Source organism: Cyprinodon variegatus, unplaced genomic scaffold, assembly GCF_000732505.1.
Source record: "Cyprinodon variegatus isolate N-32 unplaced genomic scaffold, C_variegatus-1.0 Scaffold86, whole genome shotgun sequence".
In the NCBI taxonomy this organism is placed as follows: Eukaryota; Metazoa; Chordata; class Actinopteri; order Cyprinodontiformes; family Cyprinodontidae; genus Cyprinodon; species Cyprinodon variegatus.
The window spans coordinates 720,836-737,520 of NW_015150539.1; the positions used below are offsets into that span (position 1 = coordinate 720,836).

The 16,685-nt window shown below is 36.2% G+C and overlaps 2 protein-coding genes across 2 annotated transcripts in view; one reads left to right on the forward strand and one right to left on the reverse strand.

The window, feature by feature from the left end:
* The window catches only part of LOC107083857 (very-long-chain (3R)-3-hydroxyacyl-CoA dehydratase-like), a 12,758-nt gene extending 6,733 nt beyond the window's left edge, over nucleotides 1–6,025 (reverse strand). The window contains exons 1-7 of the mRNA XM_015373360.1: nucleotides 5,814–6,025; nucleotides 3,248–3,293; nucleotides 3,079–3,152; nucleotides 2,654–2,818; nucleotides 2,266–2,314; nucleotides 2,013–2,156; nucleotides 860–891 (exon numbers count right to left, since the gene is read on the reverse strand). Coding sequence (XP_015228846.1) covers nucleotides 860–891; nucleotides 2,013–2,156; nucleotides 2,266–2,314; nucleotides 2,654–2,818; nucleotides 3,079–3,152; nucleotides 3,248–3,293; nucleotides 5,814–5,894 — 591 coding nt within the window. The 5' untranslated portion in view covers nucleotides 5,895–6,025. The remainder of the gene's footprint in view (nucleotides 1–859; nucleotides 892–2,012; nucleotides 2,157–2,265; nucleotides 2,315–2,653; nucleotides 2,819–3,078; nucleotides 3,153–3,247; nucleotides 3,294–5,813) is intronic.
* Nucleotides 6,026–7,730: 1,705 nt separating this feature from the next.
* slc22a18 (solute carrier family 22 member 18) lies at nucleotides 7,731–16,027 on the forward strand. The gene is made up of 10 exons (XM_015373347.1): nucleotides 7,731–8,145; nucleotides 9,784–9,881; nucleotides 9,995–10,140; nucleotides 11,153–11,285; nucleotides 11,369–11,481; nucleotides 13,419–13,529; nucleotides 14,407–14,507; nucleotides 14,583–14,684; nucleotides 14,796–14,916; nucleotides 15,096–16,027. The coding sequence occupies exons 1-10, from the start codon at nucleotides 7,996–7,998 to the stop codon at nucleotides 15,281–15,283; spliced, it is 1,263 nt and encodes a 420-aa protein (XP_015228833.1). The 5' UTR covers nucleotides 7,731–7,995; the 3' UTR covers nucleotides 15,284–16,027.
* Nucleotides 16,028–16,685: the final 658 nt, after the last annotated feature.

Consider the following 16,685-nt stretch of genomic DNA (forward strand, 5'->3'; position numbering starts at 1 on the left):
TTTGCTTTAAACTGTTGTGTGCTTGGAAAAATATAAATTGTAATGTTAAAAATCTAAAAAAAGCTTGACAGGTTAAAAACTTAAGATAAATCACAAGACAGAATCAATGTCACAAATAAATAACTTTTATTTTAGAGTCACAGTATGTTTATACAAGATAATACTATTAATATAATGTGACTTTTCTAGAGAATCGTTATACATAGTTATTTTATACGGGGTTTCCAAAGTCTTACATAATTTCAGAATTCCGTGACTTTTAACTGACTCAGTATTAGTTTTCCCTGTCGTTTTGGTAACTACATCCAAATTACCGCTAGGTGGACAAAAATTACGCCATCTGGCGGAAAATCACGCGCCTTTTTCAAATCACGCGAGAATGCGTACAAAACAACAAAATGGTGCCGGCAACGCTTGTGGGTCCTTTTTTAAGCGAATGTCGGTAATTTAAAAGTAATTTTGAGTGATAAAATTTTTTTGCGATGATTGCACTTGTACTCTCCCGACAATAAAAACGACTTGCCCCGGGCGATCGGGCAATGGTTAACATCGAGCCCTGAGAGCGTATGTCCAACGACAGCCTAACATATGCATAGTGCATGGCAGCGTAATGCCCATGAAATTACGCACAAGCCAGTGTCCTGAGGGGGTTAGCATGGGGGACAGCGATGCACCCGGGCTGCATAAAAACATGTCTTTGATAGTATTAATCTAGCTGCCGTTTATCCCCCACCCAAAAAAAAAAAAAACAAAAAAAGAAAGAAGGTTTGCAGTCACAGCAGATTCAGCATCATGTTTACTAGGAAGTTTGTTGGTCGTGGCCGTGGGCGTGAACGCAGGGAGGATCCATGACACTCACCTTCAAGGTCACCCTATGATGGTGGATGAAGTCTAGAGGACAACAGACGGTTTCCTCTTGTGAACCCCCTTTTATACCAAAACACTGTCAATACGCCATTATACAGTAGCTGCAAGTTAAAAACAAGTTTAGCAGTGGTCTGGAACACGTCAAATACGTTGATATGCCTTGGAGATAAGTTCTCGATAATTTATGCACAAGTTACTTATAGGTTTTGGATAAGCTAGACACACCGACTCATGAGTAACTTAAATTAATGTGTGTCAAGAATCAGATACCTTAGCTATAACTTATGCTCAAAGTATGGCATACGCTGACATACGTCAAGCTCAAAACTTCTCGACGTACATGCCGCATGTCGACGTGTGCCAGTGGGTTTCAGCAAACTTCAGCGTACCCATAACTAATACAAAACGTACCCATAACTTATCCAGTGTATATCAGCCTTTTTGCCACATTTTTTGTACATCAGGCATACGCTGGTCTAAATCAAGGTGTGACAGGGTCTTTAGAGAACAAAAGGACAAAGGCTCCAATGCTTTGGTTTAATTACAGGGGATCTAACAACAGTTTGCTGGATTTCTTACAGGAGTCGAAGGGAAATACAATTTTTGCTTAGTTCTTAGGTCAGGATTTTTATTTGCAGCTCAGACACCTAGATCTTTTTTTCCCTTAAAAAAAGCAATAAGTCATCATTTTAAAAGAAAGGAACTAAACAGAGTGATGTGAAAAACTGAAGGCATCTTTTTAGATGAAATCTGGCGTAACATCACAATCCATCTTTCTGCTTTGTTCGCAAAGGGTCGCAAAAAACAAACAAACAGATTTGACGGTTGCAGAGGTTATGCATCAGAAGTAAAACTGGCCTTAAGAAGGCGGGAACGTCTCCTGCATGTAATAATTGTGTTGCTTAAACAGCTTCAAACCTCTGGAAACTTTATTTATGAATGAACTGGACTGGTAAAGGTGTGATTCTACTAAAACATTTTGTTGTAAATTAGTTTTTATTGTTTAAACAGTTTGAAGGCTTAAAAGTAATCTTCACATATGTTGATGTCTATCTTTAAAGAAAGCAATAAAGCAATTTTCCATCTCATTGTTTTAGTATTTATTATTATTTTTTCTTGTAGTAGCTAAGAGAAAGGCTTCTGACCAGTGTTTAAAATAAATATCTTTGAAAACAAACCTTGACCGAGGATGAAGAGTCGAACCGTCATGTTGACAAAGATCCAGGAAAATCCTAGGAACTGCACGAGGTTGTACATGAATAAGTAGCCCTTCTTCAGTCCGAGGTAGGCTGACCGCACACCAGGAAGAAGAGACAATCATCACCCATCAACAACACAAAGAAAAATGTCCTTTTTTAAAAGAAAAGGTCGAGGTAACAATACAGGAAAACCACTTACGGTCTTTACGAACTCTCGACTCCACGCTAATCCTGTTGATCTTCTCCTCCTAAGAAAATGACAGTGCTTTCAGTTAATATTTATAATTTTGTAATACATGTTATGGTATTTGGAAAAACCTTTCAAAAATGATAGAACTGTTAATAAATAAAAACAAAAATGTCATATTACGCAGGGAATCAAAGGAAATAAAAACTCAATTTATACCAGAGAAACAAAATTAATGGAGACATAACTTTGTGTTTACAAGGTTCTGCTTTATTTTCATGTCAGAAATTTCTTACAATTATAGAACTATCTTTCAAAGGTTAGTTAAATTGGAATGGTTATGGACAGATGGACAGGCTTGCGTTTCCGAGTTATTGAGCATATGTCTGAGACGTCTTGCCTTGGCTTGGAGCTCCATCTCAGCATCAGACTCATCCAGCCAGCGGTCGAAGTCTGGAGCCAGAAACAAAGGTTTCCTTTCCTGCAGCGTCAGTCGTTCCCACCAGCGCACCTCCCGCTTCTTGATCCTGATGTCCACCTGACGCTGGGTGGACTTTTGACGAATCTAAAAGCAAGCATATATATTCCATGATATTGAAAACAAGCAGTTTGAAACATAAACTCACTTGAAAATGAGTCAATAGACTCGCTCATTAAGGGAATTGGGATATAAAATCAAATGGGAAAAAAAAAAGTTGAGATCATAAACTCAGGCAAGATTTTTTTCTGATCTACTGACTTATTGTTTATGTTTCTGTTTATTCTAAGATGAATAAGAGGAAAAGGCTCACACCAACAGAAATGAGAAACAAAGAGTATCAGCACCTCAGGTTTAACAGGTTCCAGGAACTCCAAACTGAACTCATACTGGTTGTCTCCTTTAGCTCCATGGCCCTGTGCTGTGAAGCAGCAACATCATTTTAACCATCAGGAGGAGATTTTTACTCAAGCATTAAGTCTCTAGAAGGTATATGACATGAGTTTAAGCACAAACCTCTGAACTGAAGCGTGTTGTCTTCCTGCAAGCAGATATCAACATTCTGCAAAATGCAAAAAACTGAAGATTAAAACCAGTAAAAGTGACTAAAAGGTATGAGTGGAAATAAAAAATGAAGCTTAAGAGCTATTCAACTTTCTTCAAGAATAAGGACAGTATGCACATTTTTTTGTTAACTAGTTTATACTACACATAACCCAATTTTCAGGCTTTAAAGTGATAGCACGATTCATTAATTGGGATAAAGTAAATATTTATACTTGATACATTTAATTTTATTTGCTTTACCCTGCAGAAAAAAGAAAGCCATCCAATTAAATAAAGGTTAAATGGATGCAGTTGTACTGTAGTCTGCCACATGAATAAACATGTCTCTATATGTATGGTGTGTAAGCAGACAGCAGGTTTTTCAGGAAGCCTGTTTAAATTTTCATGAAGCCATTCTTTAAGAGGGATGAACAAAACCCAGAACCTCCATGAAGGGTCATGCATCTTTGATAAGCCTACAGCCCAACAGAAGCAAGACCAACAGTCTGAATAAACAGCTGCGTAAGAAAAGCAGAAGATTCAAAGAACGAGCTCATTAAAAGAGAACAATTAGAAACTAAAAGGCTCATAAAGAGCTTATGGTTAAACCGTGTCTTATCCCCTCTAGTTAAGCTAAAATGTTTTTATCTTAAAATGCAAAAAAGATCATGCAAAATCTTATATAAAAATATATACAATTATTTATACAATTATAGAAAAAAAAATAAAAATAAAAACGCCCTAAAGTTGCAGAAAACTTCCATTTCTATAATAAAATAAGTATAATAATAATAATAATAATAAGTTAACAAAAACTTCCAGGAACTTCCCGAAAAAGTAACCTGAAAATAGATAACACTCCCAGGATGATAACCAGGAAGTGCCAATAAAATTGTCAGAAAACTACCAAGCAAGTTTCCAGTAGACAGTACGCTCCATGAAGGTTTGAGGAAAGTAACAAGAATGTTCCTGGAAGGATGAGGCTTGAAACTAGATTTTTTTTGGGTGGGAAAAGTCCCAGAAAGCATACTACAGAATTACATGCATTAGTGCTTAGCAGTAATTTTCAAAAAAGTATTTGGTAGGAGGAACGTTTAGAGCAAGTGTCCTAAACTTCGCCTCTGAGATGTTTCAAGTGCCAAAAATTTGGGCATATAGCAGCAGTATGTAAAGGAAAACAGCGATGTGGAAGGTTTGCTGGAGAGCATGAATATGGAAAATGTGGGAAAGAAGCTAAAATCAAATGCTGTAACTGCGGTGGGGAACATACTGCTGCATATCATGGGTGTGAAGTGAGTAAAAGATCTGAAGAAATTAGAAAAGTGAAATGTGAGCTCAGAATAACATATGCTGAAGCTGCAAAAAGAATCCCATCCCAATCAGAAAAACCCAAACCATCACTTAATGGCAAGTTCAAAACATCTGGAGCAGCGTCCAAAAATTGAAGATTCATTGATTGTAAAAAAGAAACATTTTGTTCTTTTCATGGTAGAAGTGATCCATTGTAGTGCTCAGACGACAAGGAAAACCGGAAAAAAAAATATATCAAAATAATAGTGAAAGCTGGAGAAAAGTGTTTTGAAGTCCATGCACCCATCCATCTTCTTTCATTAATCGGGGGGTAGCAGCTTCAGTGGGGAGGCCCAGACGTCACCAGCCACTTGGGCCAGCTCCTCCTGGGGGAATCCAAAGGCGCTCCCAGGATAGCCGAGAAACAAAGTCCCTGGGTCTCCCCCTGGGCCTCCTCCCGGTTGGACGTGCCTTGAACGCCTCAGCAGGAAGACGTCAAGGAGGCATCCTAATCAGATGCCTGAGCCACCTGAAATTGCTCCTTTTGATGTGGAGGAGCAGCGGCTCTACTCTGATTTAAACTGGGAAGTGGTTGAAAGCATGATGGAAAAACCATCAGAAACTGGCACACTGATGATAACTTAAAGATAAATTAGAAATTATGAGGACAATTTTGATTAACCATTTATTATGTTGGGTTAAGTTAAATAGTTCAGAAAATATTATTTATTGTTTTATTCTGAGGGTGAGTCTTGTTTCCTAATTCCTTGCTTAACTCCTTATCAGTTGGTGGCGGTATGCACTTAAACTAGTTTGCCAACCGCCATAAAGCCTCACAAGAAGAAGAAGAACAGCAGCAAGTGTTCTCCTACGTTGTTTATAAGTCACTTCTTCAGGCTTTATTGAGTAATACCCACATGAGTCCTGATCAGTGCTTTTCTATTCATAAGCTTGACACTTTCATTATCACATTCATGAAAACTAGAGAATAGTTTTGGTCATTGTGTAGATTAAAGACCAACTCCCTTAAACCATTAAAATACTTCTAGCTGGTCCTCCTGTTAATGTTCTTCCCTCACTGGGGGTAACAGCGACGACTTGAAATCATATGCTAGGACTCTTTAAATCTTACTCAGTCGTGTCTAAAAAATGCAAAATATTCTACTTATTTCGATTACATTTGGTTGCAGATACTTTGAGCAACGGTCCAACAACATGAAGCTAATGGGGGGGGGGGGCATCTTACCTTTGCATCGCTCAGTTCCACTCGGAGATAGATCTCTCCGTGCCGCTGAGCCCAGTAAACATGAGGAGTCAGGATCTGCATGTCGGAGCTGTGTTTTCTTACAACTACGCGTCCCGAGGAAGGACACAATTGGTTCAGAGTGATCAAATGAAATCCATATAAAGGATGCAAAGCATCTTGCAGACAACTACGGGGAGGAAACGACGACCGGAAATCAATTCTTGGCGGATTTCAAAGTAAAAGCACCGTGCCCTTCTTCCTCTACGGGTTCTATAACATCCGCCCAAGTTCGACATGGCATGTTGCTGCCATCTACTGGGCTTTATCGGCTTCTACAATGCCCGCTTCTTTTGCTTCAAATAATACTGCGATTTCGTTACTTTTTTTTCTTTTTCTTATTATTTTTTTTTATGTAGATCTGATCACAGGAGTTCCTGGTAACAGTAGACCACTATTAACACCAAGACACAACTCCTCATTTGTATAATGAGGCAGAAATGCATACAGAAATGTAAAAACAACAGGCAGAAATAAATAGGGTAAAAAAAATACAAAGAAAGAATAAAACAGAAAACAATATTATCACATGCACATAAAAAATACTTGAAGAAATAAGTAATAAATAAATTGAACATTATAATGGACAATAAATAAATAAGGTAATTATTACAAAGGTGAATAAATACAGAAGCTAATTAAAAGAGATATATACATTTATGTATCACTGTATAATTTAATTTCTACCTACATTTATTTGTTTATTGTGTTTTTAGGGGCAATTAATTGTATGCTTATTTATTTATTGGGCATTTTTTTTATTTCTGTATTTATTTTTAAATATGGTAGAGTTGGTCCTCCATACTATAGGTCCACACAAACAAAATAATTACAAATGTTTTCTGCTTCTCTAGTTCATTTTTAGTTTAAAATGTCAGATTTTTATGGACATGGATTAGAACAGCATTTTGTTCAGTACTTTCATTGTATATAATCATTGTAATTTAAAAAAGGCATCTATACATCAACAGAATTTACAATTTTTGTTATCAAGATGTGGAATAAATTATATAAAATAAATTGCAAAATGCTTGTCAGGCGCTTAACAGACACACTAGTAGATTGTAGGTTGATGGATAGTGTTCATAACTTGACAGTTTACATTTATATGTAAAAACCTTTAGAAACATTTTTATCCTTAAAAGTCTACCACTAATATTTTATTAATTAGTTTTATTGTAATTCAATTCCATTTAATTTATTTCTATAGCACCAATTCACATCACATGTCATCTCAAGGCACTTTACAGTTCACCAGATCATACAGTCAAATTGATTCAAAGTTGATTGCATCGACTCATTGACTGGAAGGCAATCCCTCACACTAAGCATGCTTGTAGCGACAGTGGAGAGGAAAAACTCCCTTTTATTTATTAAATCCTCCCAGATGACCAGCGGCATGCAGCATGAAGAGAGTGTTTTTTTGTTATTAAGAAAAAATTATTGCAAGTAATTTCCTTGAATCTTGTATAACCAACTTAAATGTTTATAATACATCAACAAAATACTTGCTGTTCTTTTAAGGTAGTATATTTTACCTGTCATTAATACAAATTGAAATGCTCTTATGTGTCAATTTGTTTGATTCTCAGAATAGTTTGTTTCCTGTGAAATTATACTCTTATATATGTTTCTAGATGTATCCAGCCTGCATTGGTGAATGACAAAGACTGTCATCACAATTACTCATGATTTATATAGAAGTGGAACTAACGAAATATCTTGAATGCATCATAAGGCGAAACTCCCACATTATGTAGGAATTCGTGGAAAATCTTTGCAGTTCTTGATAACTTTAAAGGAAATTGCTTTATGTATTGTTATGGTTTCTCCACGTTATTGACTAACATGTATTGTTATGGTTTCTCCACGTTATTGACTAACACTAAAGTGTATGCCCACTGCAGCTCGGTAACGCCTCTCGGTCGGTTTCAAAGTGCAACCCCCCGGAAGATTAGAAAAGCTATTTTATGTTAAAGTTCGTCAGGTGAAAGGAGAATATTACTGACGAGCAGCCTTCATGAGCTGCTCATTTTTGTAGCTCTTACAGTTTTTAAAATACTTTATTTTGTAAGGAGATCGTCTGAAGTTCTAGCTGAGGTGTTTGAATTCATATTTCCTCAAAATGAAACGAGAAGGTGGAACCAGCGCTGCTCCGGCTTCCTCCACAACCAAGACCAAAGAGGAGTCACACAGGATGAGGGTTATTTTCGTCGTTTATATTATAGCAGTTCTGGACGTCACCTGGATGTTCCTGTCCTTCTCTGTTACCCCAGTAAGTAGCGTTTACAACGAGAGGCGGATTCTCAAATTTCCGTGATTCCCTTGAAACACACACGATTCACAGCTTGTTAATAATAAACCTTAAAGCTGCATTTACCGATGGCGCAAAGTTGCTTAGGGGCCCCGTCACTGACACCTGGTTGGCCCCTTTCTCAATTGTGGACTAGAACGTCTCATTGCAGACGTAATGTTACGAAAATTTCTCTGAAAACCCAACTGGTAGTAAAACACTGACGGGACCGTATTTATACCCAGACTCATGGCAGATTTTAACATGATGGTGAGCCGTTTAAACACGACACCAATAGCAAAGCAGACAGTCAGACATCCCAAGTTCCAAAAACTAATTTCAGGGAGGTGCTTATCATACATCCCCCTCAAACACACACACGTGTCCCATACACACACACTTAATGCCAGCCACTTTTCAACAACTGCCTATCAACTAACAAATTCTTAAACAATAAACAGAACAGCATTGGTCTTTTATTTTCCATTTGCAATACTTTCCATCTTGTAGCCTTGAACAAACGGTTGTGCTTTCTTCTTTTCATGGGACTTCAGCATACAGTGAGTGCACCTCACCAGGGTGTCATCATTCCTCACCATGGCCGGTTCTAATCAGGGGCCAGCGAGGGCCAGTGCCCCTGTAAATCATGTCCTGGCCCCTGTTATGGCCCCTGTACTGAAGACAATACTTAAAACAAATTCTAATGATGAAATGCGCTGGAACAGACATGCTTACTAATAGGTCCTTTTGACCTATTTCATTCTCTTTTCTTTACAAATTCTGTTTTACTGATTATTCAAAAACTGTTTCTGTTAGGCACTAACCGAACCCTCGTTTAGTAGCTGCTTAAAACAGAAGACATGTCACACATTGTATTTACTTCCAGTTTCTCAATAGAACGAGGCGAAAACACTGTGAATCAGACAGCAATGTCCACCTTATTACTTATGAGTACTTATTATTTGCACTGCGAGTGAGCGAGCATGGCGGAGCTGTGGCTGAGGAGAAACAGAGAAAAACAAATAAACAACAGCAGATTGAGGAAGGCGGTGCTAAAAACCTAAAAAGCCCAAAACCTAATCTGACATCAGGTTATTCAACTTTGCTGGGCAAAGTTGAATAACCTGAGAAATATTTTGTTTGTTGCAAACCCCCAAAAAATAGTGGAGAGGTAGAGCATGCGACCCTGCAGTGCCCTCCCAGGTGTTAGTCCTGTCCCTAACACCTTTGCTGCATAGCGTCCCCTTAGCTCTACCCTTTTGCTAACAGATAAAGGTGATGCTTCTGCAAATTGGACTTCTTATGAATGTCTTCTTGAAACTCTTCCATTAAAGACAGATGTATGCAGTCCAGGACTCATAGTTGTCTGGCAACAGATTCTCTCTCTTGGCAGCTTTTTGGATTAATATTTACAGTTCCAGTATACTTAGATGACCAACTGAGCAGTGCTCCACGAGATGTTCAAGTTAACTATTGTCCCCTATTTTTTTTTATCTATACATAGAGGTGTATGGCTTTAACACAATCAAAGGGAAAGGTTTAAGGGGTATCAATAACTGGAGCCTTTCTGTGTTTGATTTCCTTCATATAAATGTGTTTGTTTTCATTATATCTCCCCAGTATTTGGCAAAGAAACTTGGCTTTGACACATTGTGGTTTGGATATTTGCAAACTACAGTTGGGGTGATACAACTGATTGGAGGTCCCATGTTTGGAAGGTAGGTATAAAGGAGAAGCAATATAAAAGCAGCTTCCTTAAAAACGTATAAAGATATTGTCTCTCATGAAAATGTATCTGCAGTGGTTTTAAAAGCTTCATTTTTTTAAACAGATTTGGGGATCTGTTTGGAGCACGAGCTGCCTTGTCTTTGGCTTGTGCTGCAACCACAGTCTTCTTTGGGCTTCTGGCCGCGGCAAACCATCCCTTCATGCTTTTTGTCCATAAACTACCGACGGTCTTCATGCACGTCATACCTGGTGAGCTAAATGCGCCTTTAGTTCTTCCTTGGTGAAAATGACTACTTGGTACAGGTTTCTGTAACAATAAAAGCGTTTATTTTGTATTCATAATTGGTGAAATCTTATCCACAGACTCTGTTTTTTCGTTCTCCAAACAAGCATTAATCAGTACAAACAATAGTTTAAAATTTGGATTAGTTTAAATTATGGATGCACGATATAATCGCCCCCCTATCGTTATCGGCCTGTATCGGCCTTAAAACTGAATATCGGACATCGGCCACCCCACCGATATTTAACCCGATATTTGATCAGCTTTTGAGTTTCTAAAGTCTAAAAAAAAAAAATACTACTTCTTCTTCTTCCTCAAAAACTTCTTTTTTACGGACTTAAAAACTTCTAAAGATGAGGGAAAAAATATTGATACATTAAAATATCACAATATCTTCATATGCTGATATATTGCCATTTAAAAACACCATATCAATCTCTTTTACTAATGAAATATTGCTATATGTCATCGTTATGCTACGAAATCCCCTGAAATTCATGAAATGTTGCCATATTATATGTTGATATATTGACGCGGTATCGATCTATTTTACTAACAAAATCTCACAAGAATTTGCAAAATATCACGAGAGTTTGTAACAGAACGATGAAATTTCACGAGATTTTGAAAGTAAAATAGATCGATACCGCGTTTTTAAAAATCAATTTGATATCAGCATATGAAAATATATTTGAGCATATTATTTTTCAAAGTGTCAGAAATGGATAACAAAACTGCTATTTTCAACGACTACTTATTTTTGTCCAGCTTTAACATCGGTATCGATATCGGTTATCGGCTACATGAGTTTTAAAATATCGTATATCGGCCAAAATCCCAATATCGTGCATTCCTAGTTCAAATACATTTTCATCTGAGATGTGTATTTAAAAAGATGAGATACTTAAAATTTAATGAATCAAACGAATGTCCTCTTTAATTGTTTTCTGTATTCACTTGGTTTCCTTCTGTCTGCAGCATGTCAGATGGTGGTTACAGACCTCTCAGAGCCTGATAAACGAGCCGACGCTCTTTCCAAACTGGGTCTGTGTTTTGGAATCGGGATGGTCGTTGGCTCCACATTAGGGGGACACCTAAGCACACACTATGGGTGGGTACCACTTTATGTGTGACATTGTTTTATGCATAGATGTGGGGATTCATGTTTCTTTGCATCTGTTTCTTATTCCTCAGGGAGACGTTTGCCGCCTGTGTTGGTGCTGCAGGTAGTGCCTTCAGTTTGATCCTCGTTTTATGCTTCATCCCAAAGTCTACCAAATCTGAGGCCTCTAGAAGCAGCTCCAAATGTAAGAAAGGACACATCCTCACTGTGATAAAGGTAGCATAATGCTGTGGGTATGTTTTCCGCTCAAAATGGGACGACTGATGGTGCTAAATATGAGTCGGTCCTGGAAAAAGGCTGTTGGAGGCTTCAAAACACTAACTGTAAGATGGAGGCTGAGGTTCACCTTCCAGCAGGACCCTTAATATACTGCCAAAGTTACAAAATTATTAAAATCAAAGAATGATTCAGTCAAGGTTCAGACCTAATACAACCGAAAATCCATGGCAGGTTTTGAGCATTGGTGTTCAAATTCAGTCTGGCTGAACTTTAAATATTTTGGAGATAAAAATGGGCAAACATTTCAATCTCCATATTTCAAAGATTTCCAAAAGAACCAGTAAAAGTGATTGAAGTGAAAAGTGGGTACAGATTTTTTATTTGTCAATAAATCAGGCACAATTATTCCTTTTTCATTTTGCCCGAAGTGATAACTGCACCTTACACTGTTTGACTTTTTGCTTTTTAAAACTAATGAATATAGGGAAATAACTACTTTGTCATTACTTTTTAAATTAAGCTGACCTTTAAGCAACATAATCTTAACAGGTTCCTAAACTCGCTGGTTGTAGCATATGTGATAAACTAAGTTATGATGCATCTCCCTGATCCTGTATAAAGCCATTTTTCCTGCCTAAGAGCCAAGTTTCAGAATGTTCATCTTATAAATCAAATTGTAGCCCTTGCATTTGTATCCTCCTCTACATGCCCTGTTGTCCTTTTTTTGTCTCTCAGCCTGGCAATATGCTGAAATCTTCAAGGTACTGGACAAGAAGAAATTAGTAGAAAAAACAGCCAGTGGGAAAAGAAAATCTTTAATACCTTCTCAAAGCTGGAAAATAAAACATTTAATCCAGACTAGTATAAAAGATTTGTCTGAACTGCTGATTTTAAATTAGCTAAAGAGCAGTACTAATAGCATACAGCATTAATTATAACTAAGCAACACTTATAACATAAGCAACATTAATTCTATACATGTTATCTCTATTATAAGTCTGCAGACTTATAATAGAAATAACATGTATCTTTGTTCCCATTAGTTTCCTGTCATTTAACAGTGTGATTAAAGGAGGAACAAACACATATTTAATATGCATGCTTAATATGACTGTGTATGTATATATATATATATATATATATATATATATATATATATATACATATACATATACATATACATGTACTGTTCTACTTCTCTCCTTAAAATGATATAGATGAAGAACAAGAGCAAACAGATCTGCGGATTGCTTACAAAGGTTTTCAGTTCTTTCAACAAACTGACACAAATTGTCAAAGCTGGATGATCCTGCAAAGAGTTTTTCATAAAAATAACATCTGTGTCGCTTTTATCAAAGAAGGTTGGGATTTTTCTGTCCTGAGATGGGAACAGCATGGCCTTAAGTGGCTTCTTTTTCTCTTTACTTTGTCTCTTTTTGTGTGTTTCATATGAATAAGGTAACATTATTCAGCTAGAATCAGATACAAGTTTCCCTCAGCTTTGCAAAGCCCAAGAGTCGCTGTTGTTATCAGTGTTATATGAATACATCAGAACTTATATCAGTTTCCCAGGAAATTCATAGAATTAGTCAGGGAATTAATAGGGGTTATTATTTTCCAAAACAAAATTTTTGCAGGGAAGATTTCTCCTATATTAATTCTCCTATATTGATTTTATTTAATGAAAATTATAGGATAAGGTCAAGAATGCACACTGATAAATTATATTATAATTATAGTTAAATGTTATCGTTACCTAGATTTCTCCTGGTAGTTAACTGTTGTAAATCGGGTTTGTTCTTATTTGTTCCTAGAATATTACCTAGGATTCTTTTTTTTATTTAATTATAAGGATACAACATTAATTTCTTTCTCTTCTTCTCTTTTGGCCTTTTCATGCAGCTGAGAACAAAAACCAGAAGGTATTCAATGTGGGTGAGATCATAAGGCTGATGAAGTTTCCTGGAGTGATGAGAATCTTCCTTATCAAAATCATCACAGGTTTGCCATCAGGTGAGAATAGCTGTTTTATTCCTAAATCATTATAAATTCTTATATATGCAAAATGTAATGCTCCTAAATACAATCAGCAAATATGGCCAATACCATATTTTTGTGCAAAATATACCACAAGATATTCCTCAACATTGCCTTGATAATTAGTTATATAGGGAATCCTGTCTGATCCGTCTCTGCGTTTGAGCAGTTTGGTGAGTGTTAGACAAATATACTTTATTTAGGGAAACTCAGTGAGTAATGGAAGCATTTTTATCTGTAGTTTTTCAGGTTAGTGGATGATATTCTGTTGATCAACCCTATAATCCTGTCAGAAATGTTCAAACTTAATTTTTTTTTTTTATTAAACCGCAAAAAAAATTGAAGACTACTGAAAAGTTTAGTTCCAAAGTTGTAAATTTGTTTTGAAACCTTTTCCCGGCATCTTATTAATCTCCAATCAAATGAGTTATCTTTAGACTGTTAGCTAATGTTTAACTGTGACACTGCTCTCTTTTTTCACTTCTATTTTTAGCTTAAAATACCTAAAGAAAAACAGCACACAGCATGCATACAGTGGACGATGTATTGAAGGATTAAAGTTGTTTCCTAAGTATTTGTTTTTTCTTCTGATGAGCTTCTTCTTCACATCCTCCATAGCAAAAAAAAAAGTGTTCTAAGTGTAGAATAAATGTGTTCCTTCATATACATATATTCATATATTTTTTCTCTCTCTTTTTTCCACCTTATTTTGAGAAAAATTTACAAATGGTTAAAATTAAGTTGAAATTTTAAATAACCTAAAAAGCTGTAAGAAGCTAAATATACTATACTTTAAAGGTTTGCATTGTTTATTGTTAGAAAAATGCTTCAGTCTAATGTTGTGCTTCCTTAGGTATATTTCAGGTGATGTTTTCCGTCATTGTTATGGACTTCTTTAAGCTGGAGGCTCAACAGAATGGCTACCTGATGGCCTACTTTGGCATTGTTCAAATGGTAAAAATGAACAATTCCTAATGATTAAGGTTTTGGACTCTGACAGCTTCACTGAATACAAACGTGTTTTTCCAGGTTGTTCAGGGAGGAGTGATCGGTAGACTCACATCCAGATTTCCTGAAAAATCCCTTCTTCTTTTATCCATTGGTATTACTGGATCTGTGGGACTGGCTCAGGTAAATATTAAACTCACACTCACTAATTTTCAGTGCATTAGCAGATGATTTTTCAGGACCCTTAGAGTATGACTAATTTTGGACATAACTAAGTTTTCTTTCTTGATGCAGGCTTATATGCAGACTGTGTTGCATCTCTGCATCACCGTCACACCTTGGGTCTTTTCTCTCAGCTTGTTTAGCGTTATCACCGACACCATGCTCACTAAAAGTGTCCCTCCCTCTGATACAGGTAGTTTTCTTCAGCTTCTCTTATTTTGCTTCCCAGAAATAATTTACCAAGCAATGATTCTGTGAAAGGATTCCTGTGCTGCTATTTTAACTGCACCTTTAAAAACAAAAAGGAAGAATTACCCAGTAATATTTTTTTAATACATTAACCTTGTGATCCTTGTTTGCTCTTGTTTTTAGGGACGATGCTGGGACTGTGTGCATCTGTCCAGTCCCTGATTCGGACCATCGGACCGACTATCGGTGGTTTCCTGTACATGAACTACGGCCTCCCCTCTATAGGGCTACTTGAGTTTTTTGTGAACCTTGTTGTGTTTGTGTATCTGCTGTACCGACAACTCAAGAAGGCAGAAAAACATAAAGAATGAATTTGCCATTCACTCTTTCAATGTTTTATATTTTAAGAACAAAGAACCAGAGGCAAAAAGAAGAACATTGCTGTTTAGTCGTAGAAACAGCAGTTTAATGTTATGCTGTAATTCTCCATTCAAGCCAGACAAGTTTTAAATCCATGACTCTGTTGTTCAGGTAGAATCCAGTAGATGGCAGTAAAATATCCAAGTAATTGTACAAGTTTCAGTTTGAGGTTTTCATTTTCAAGGCCTCCCCTGAGAATGTTTTAAATCATGATATTTGAAGTAATTAAAGACATCCCAGATTTGTATTTTTTGTAGATTTCAAAAAATGGCTTATACTGTTATGTAATGGATCTATTAAAATCAAATTTTAAAGCATTTATTAATTAAAGGCAGTATTTTGATAAACAGCTATTACTGCAGCCTGCATTTGCTCTACAAGAACATCTGTTTCTAGCAAATGCATGCTTTAAAATCACCTTTTAAACACTTATGCAGCATAGTCGTACTCATCTTTATGTGTTCTGGAAAATGAAAGACTTTTATAATTTTAAATTTGAAGATCAAGTTAATCTTGTAAACAACAACGCACATAAAGTTATTATAGTTTTTTATAATCTCTCTTTGTTGTAATACTAGTGTTTTCCTCATCTGTTAAATTTCATTTGTGTGTGTTTTTTTTTTTTTTATAAACTATGTTAAAAGATGTTAAATGAATTGCAGTACCTCATGATTACACCAGGGGGCAAACTTCTTAAATCAATAAAATGAAGTAATAAAATATATCTTTTTCTCTTTGTACCTTGATTGACATCAACTTTACTTTATCCAAAGTCAGAAGAAAATAATGTTTAATAGCTGCTCATCAAGTAGAACTTATATTACATCATAAAATAGAGCCTAAACTAATCTAAAGGTCACTTGTGCTGAACATTTCTTTCTAAATTCTCTAAATTAGCTATTGGAAAAATATCTGAAAGGTTTTATTTCTAAAATGAACATAGAATAGGATTAACTGGAAATCAGCCAACAGGATTACAAACCTATCTTTCTAAACTTGGTCGGGGTGACTCACCATGACTTACAATGCTTTATCTTTTACCAAACCAGTGTGCCAGTGTGATATTTGAATAAAAAAATGAAAGAAACCATCCAAAATTAGTCACTGAAGAGAAAAAAAGACCAAAAGGGGAAGAGCAGTAGTACACAAGCAGCTTGTAAATTCTTTAGAACTGATAGAACTGTAAGCTAATTGAAATTTTCCTAATTCTGTCTTTAAATTGAGATTTTCTTTAAATGTAACAAATGAAATGCCTCCAACCATAAAATTAATCATTTGACAAAGGAATGAGCATATAATCTCTCTGTCCATTTTTTAGCTGTGCCCTTCTGCCAAGCCGCAGCATGTTGCAAT

What these genes read in the sequence shown, in the direction of transcription:
- slc22a18 (XM_015373347.1), top strand. Translation starts at nt 7,996, where the DNA reads ATGAAACGAGAAGGTGGAACCAGCGCTGCTCCGGCTTCCTCCACAACC. An exon ending in CTCTAGAAGCAGCTCCAAAT is followed by an intron (nt 11,482 to 13,418) that starts GTAAGAAAGGAC and finishes CTTTTCATGCAG; the next exon opens with CTGAGAACAAAAACCAGAAG. An exon ending in TGTCCCTCCCTCTGATACAG is followed by an intron (nt 14,917 to 15,095) that starts GTAGTTTTCTTC and finishes TCTTGTTTTTAG; the next exon opens with GGACGATGCTGGGACTGTGT.